The 2,845-nt window shown below is 45.2% G+C and overlaps 1 protein-coding gene across 1 annotated transcript; it reads left to right on the top strand.

Moving 5' to 3' along the window:
- Positions 1-726: 726 nt before the first annotated feature.
- LOC132007701 (melanoma-associated antigen 10-like) lies at positions 727-1,824 on the top strand. The gene has a single exon (XM_059385967.1). It carries the CDS (start codon positions 727-729, stop codon positions 1,822-1,824), a length of 1,098 nt encoding a protein of 365 aa, XP_059241950.1.
- The last annotated feature ends 1,021 nt before the right edge of the window (positions 1,825-2,845 follow it).

Genomic DNA, 2,845 nt, shown 5'->3' with positions numbered 1-2,845 from the left:
AGGGGTGATAGTCAGTCAGCAGGGAGTAGCCTGGGCTGTTCCAGGAGTAAAGATGAGTGCTATGAAGGCAGAATTGAGGAGAACCCCACCACAGAACAGGTGGGGCCCTCCCCTTGCTTGTAGTACTGGAAGGATCTAGCAAAGGTGGCAAGATAAGGTTCTTCTTCTTTTTTGTGCAGGGGTTCTCAGGAAGGTGAGGGTCTTGCTCTGAGGAGGAGACACATCAGGTCAGCAGAGGGAGGAGTCCCAGTCTCTGCCAGAGTTTAAGCTAGGGACCCTGAGTGAGGACTGAAGGCATACCCAGCCCTACCCTGCCCCTGCTGTCAGCTCTGGGATGCCCTGGGGCATAGTGAACAGATATGGTATCCTGCCAGTCCCATCATGGTGGTCTCAGGGAGGTGAAGGCTTGCTCTGAAGGGGCCAGACCCAGGAAAGCAGAGGGAGGAAAACTTGAGCTGAGCTGGCTGGCTGCACCCTGAAGAGCTTTCTCATATCCTCCTATAGGTTTCTAGGAAACAAACCATCCAGGAAGACAGAAGCTCTCTGAGGCCCTACAGCACCACCCCCCGCCCCCACAAAGAGCCTGTAAGTTGGCTTTTGTTAGAGCTGCCCAGTGTGTGTTTCTCTGCTGAGACCGCTGACCACCTTCCTCCCTCCCATAGGTCTGTGGTACCCCATCTCCCACTGTCTGGCTCATACTTCTTGGTACTGCCAACAGGAGTCATCATGCCTCACTCTCCAAAGCGTCTACGCCTTGCATTTGAGCCAGACTTTCAAACCCAAATTGAGATACAAGGTCTAAAAGTGGCAGATGTTCTCATAGCTGAGGACAAGGAGGAGACTTCCTCTGTTTCCTCTTGCTCTTTCAACTTCTCCTACCCCTCCACTTCCTCCTCCCCGCCTTCCTCTCCTGTGATTCCACTCTCCCCAGAGAAGGAGGAGGAAGAGGAGCCTGCTGCAACACTGAGTCCTCCCCAGAGTCCTCAGAGCTCCTTCTGCTCCTTCTCTGCATCATGGAACACATCAGAGGAAGTCTCCAATAGCCAAGAAGTAGAGGATACAGGTTCTCTGGAGACCTCAACAGACAATGAATCTTTGCCCAGAGACCCACTAGATGAGGGGGTGGCTGATTTGGTGCATTTCATGATCCTCAAGTATCGATTGAAGGAGCCCATCACAAAGGCAGAAATGCTGAAGGTTGTTGTCGAAAAATATAAGGAAAAATTCCCTGTGATCTTCAAGAAAGCTTCTAAGTGTTTGGAGGTGATCTCTGGCATTGATGTAAAGGAAGTGGACCCCACCACCCACTCCTATGTCCTTGTCAACTCACTGGACCTCACCCATGATGAGATGCTTAGTGACAACCAGAGCATGCCTAAAAATGGTCTCCTGATAATCATCTTGGGTGTGATCTTCATAGAGGGCAATTGTGCCCCTGAGGAAGACATCTGGGATTTCCTGAATATGATAGGAATATATGCTGGGAGGGAGCATTTCATTTATGGGGAACCCAGGAAGCTCATCACCACAGATTGGGTGCAGGAGAATTACCTGGAGTATCGGCAGGTGCTTAACAGCCATCCTCCACGCTATGAATTCCTGTGGGGTCCCAGGGCTCATGCTGAAACCAGTAAGATGAAAGTTCTGGAGTTTTTGGCTAAGATCAAAGGGACCGACCCCATTTCTTTCTCATGCTGGTATGAGGAGGCTTTAAGAGATGAGGAAGGGAGGGCCCAGGCCAGAACTGAGTCTGTAGATAATACTGCTACCACGTTCATTGCACAGCATTGGTCAGCAGCTTCTTCTGCCCCAACTGAAGAGTGAGCCCAAATATTCACTCTGTATTTGAAGAGGGAAGTCTTGGCTCTGAATGGAGGAGGGTTAGGGTCAAGCTAGGGAGAACACAGTATAGAACTTTGTGTTCCTGTTCTATATGGATGATTTGGAGGTTTATTTTTTTCCCCCTCTTGATATTCTTCAAATGCTGTTTTTTAAATATATAGGGTGTATTAGTTTTAGAATTGAAGTATATAAATGAATTTGTCACACATCTATTGTTTATCAGATTTAAGAATATGAATTTTGATATTTTATAAAACAAACTGGGGGACCTTCCCTCTTATTTTATGATCTGGAACAAGATAACATGATACTGGAATAGGAATTTCCTTTGAAATATGAAAAAAATGTAAAGGTGGTTAATTTTTGCATTCCCTTAACCACTTCAATTTATTGTTCTGTAAAATTAAAAGAAACCTACCTGGGTTTGCTTGGCTTACTGAAGAAAGTAGGCATAATCTTAATAAATCTTCTTGTAAAAAACCCTGCTTACAGACTCTTTTATTCGCCAAAGATTAATTAGATATTTTCTCCTTGGAAAGCACTGTGTTAATAGTGGAAATAGTAGGATAAACAAGACATCCTTAATCATAAAATGGTAAATGCTAGGAGCAGCAGTCATCAGGAAAATGGTGAGATGTCTTCTAATACCTAAAGAACAAGTAAGAACAAGGAGTGATGAAGTGGCTATCCAGATGTGGGCAGTCAAGTAGAAATGCCCAAAGCTGAGGCAATTTAGGGCTTTGGGAAACTGCAGTTCCTGCTTTGAGTGGTAGCAGGGGCCGGACTGTCAGGTGATGTGTTCTAGAAGTGACAGAAAAGTCTAGAATAGAAAATTTCTATTTCTAGGAATAGAAAATTGTGTAGTAGTTCCTTTTTTTTTATCATGGATAAGTTAGAGAAATCTTCACCTGGAACAAGTTTGGAAAATATTCTGAACTCTTGTCTCAGTGCAGTTAACACAGTGCACTGAACTAGGTGTTTTACATACATCATCTGAAATGAT

This window comes from Mustela nigripes, chromosome X (genome assembly GCF_022355385.1).
Source record: "Mustela nigripes isolate SB6536 chromosome X, MUSNIG.SB6536, whole genome shotgun sequence".
In the NCBI taxonomy this organism is placed as follows: domain Eukaryota; kingdom Metazoa; phylum Chordata; class Mammalia; order Carnivora; family Mustelidae; genus Mustela; species Mustela nigripes.
The sequence above is the reverse complement of the archived record's forward strand: the minus strand, read 5'-3'. Positions and strand labels throughout refer to the sequence as shown.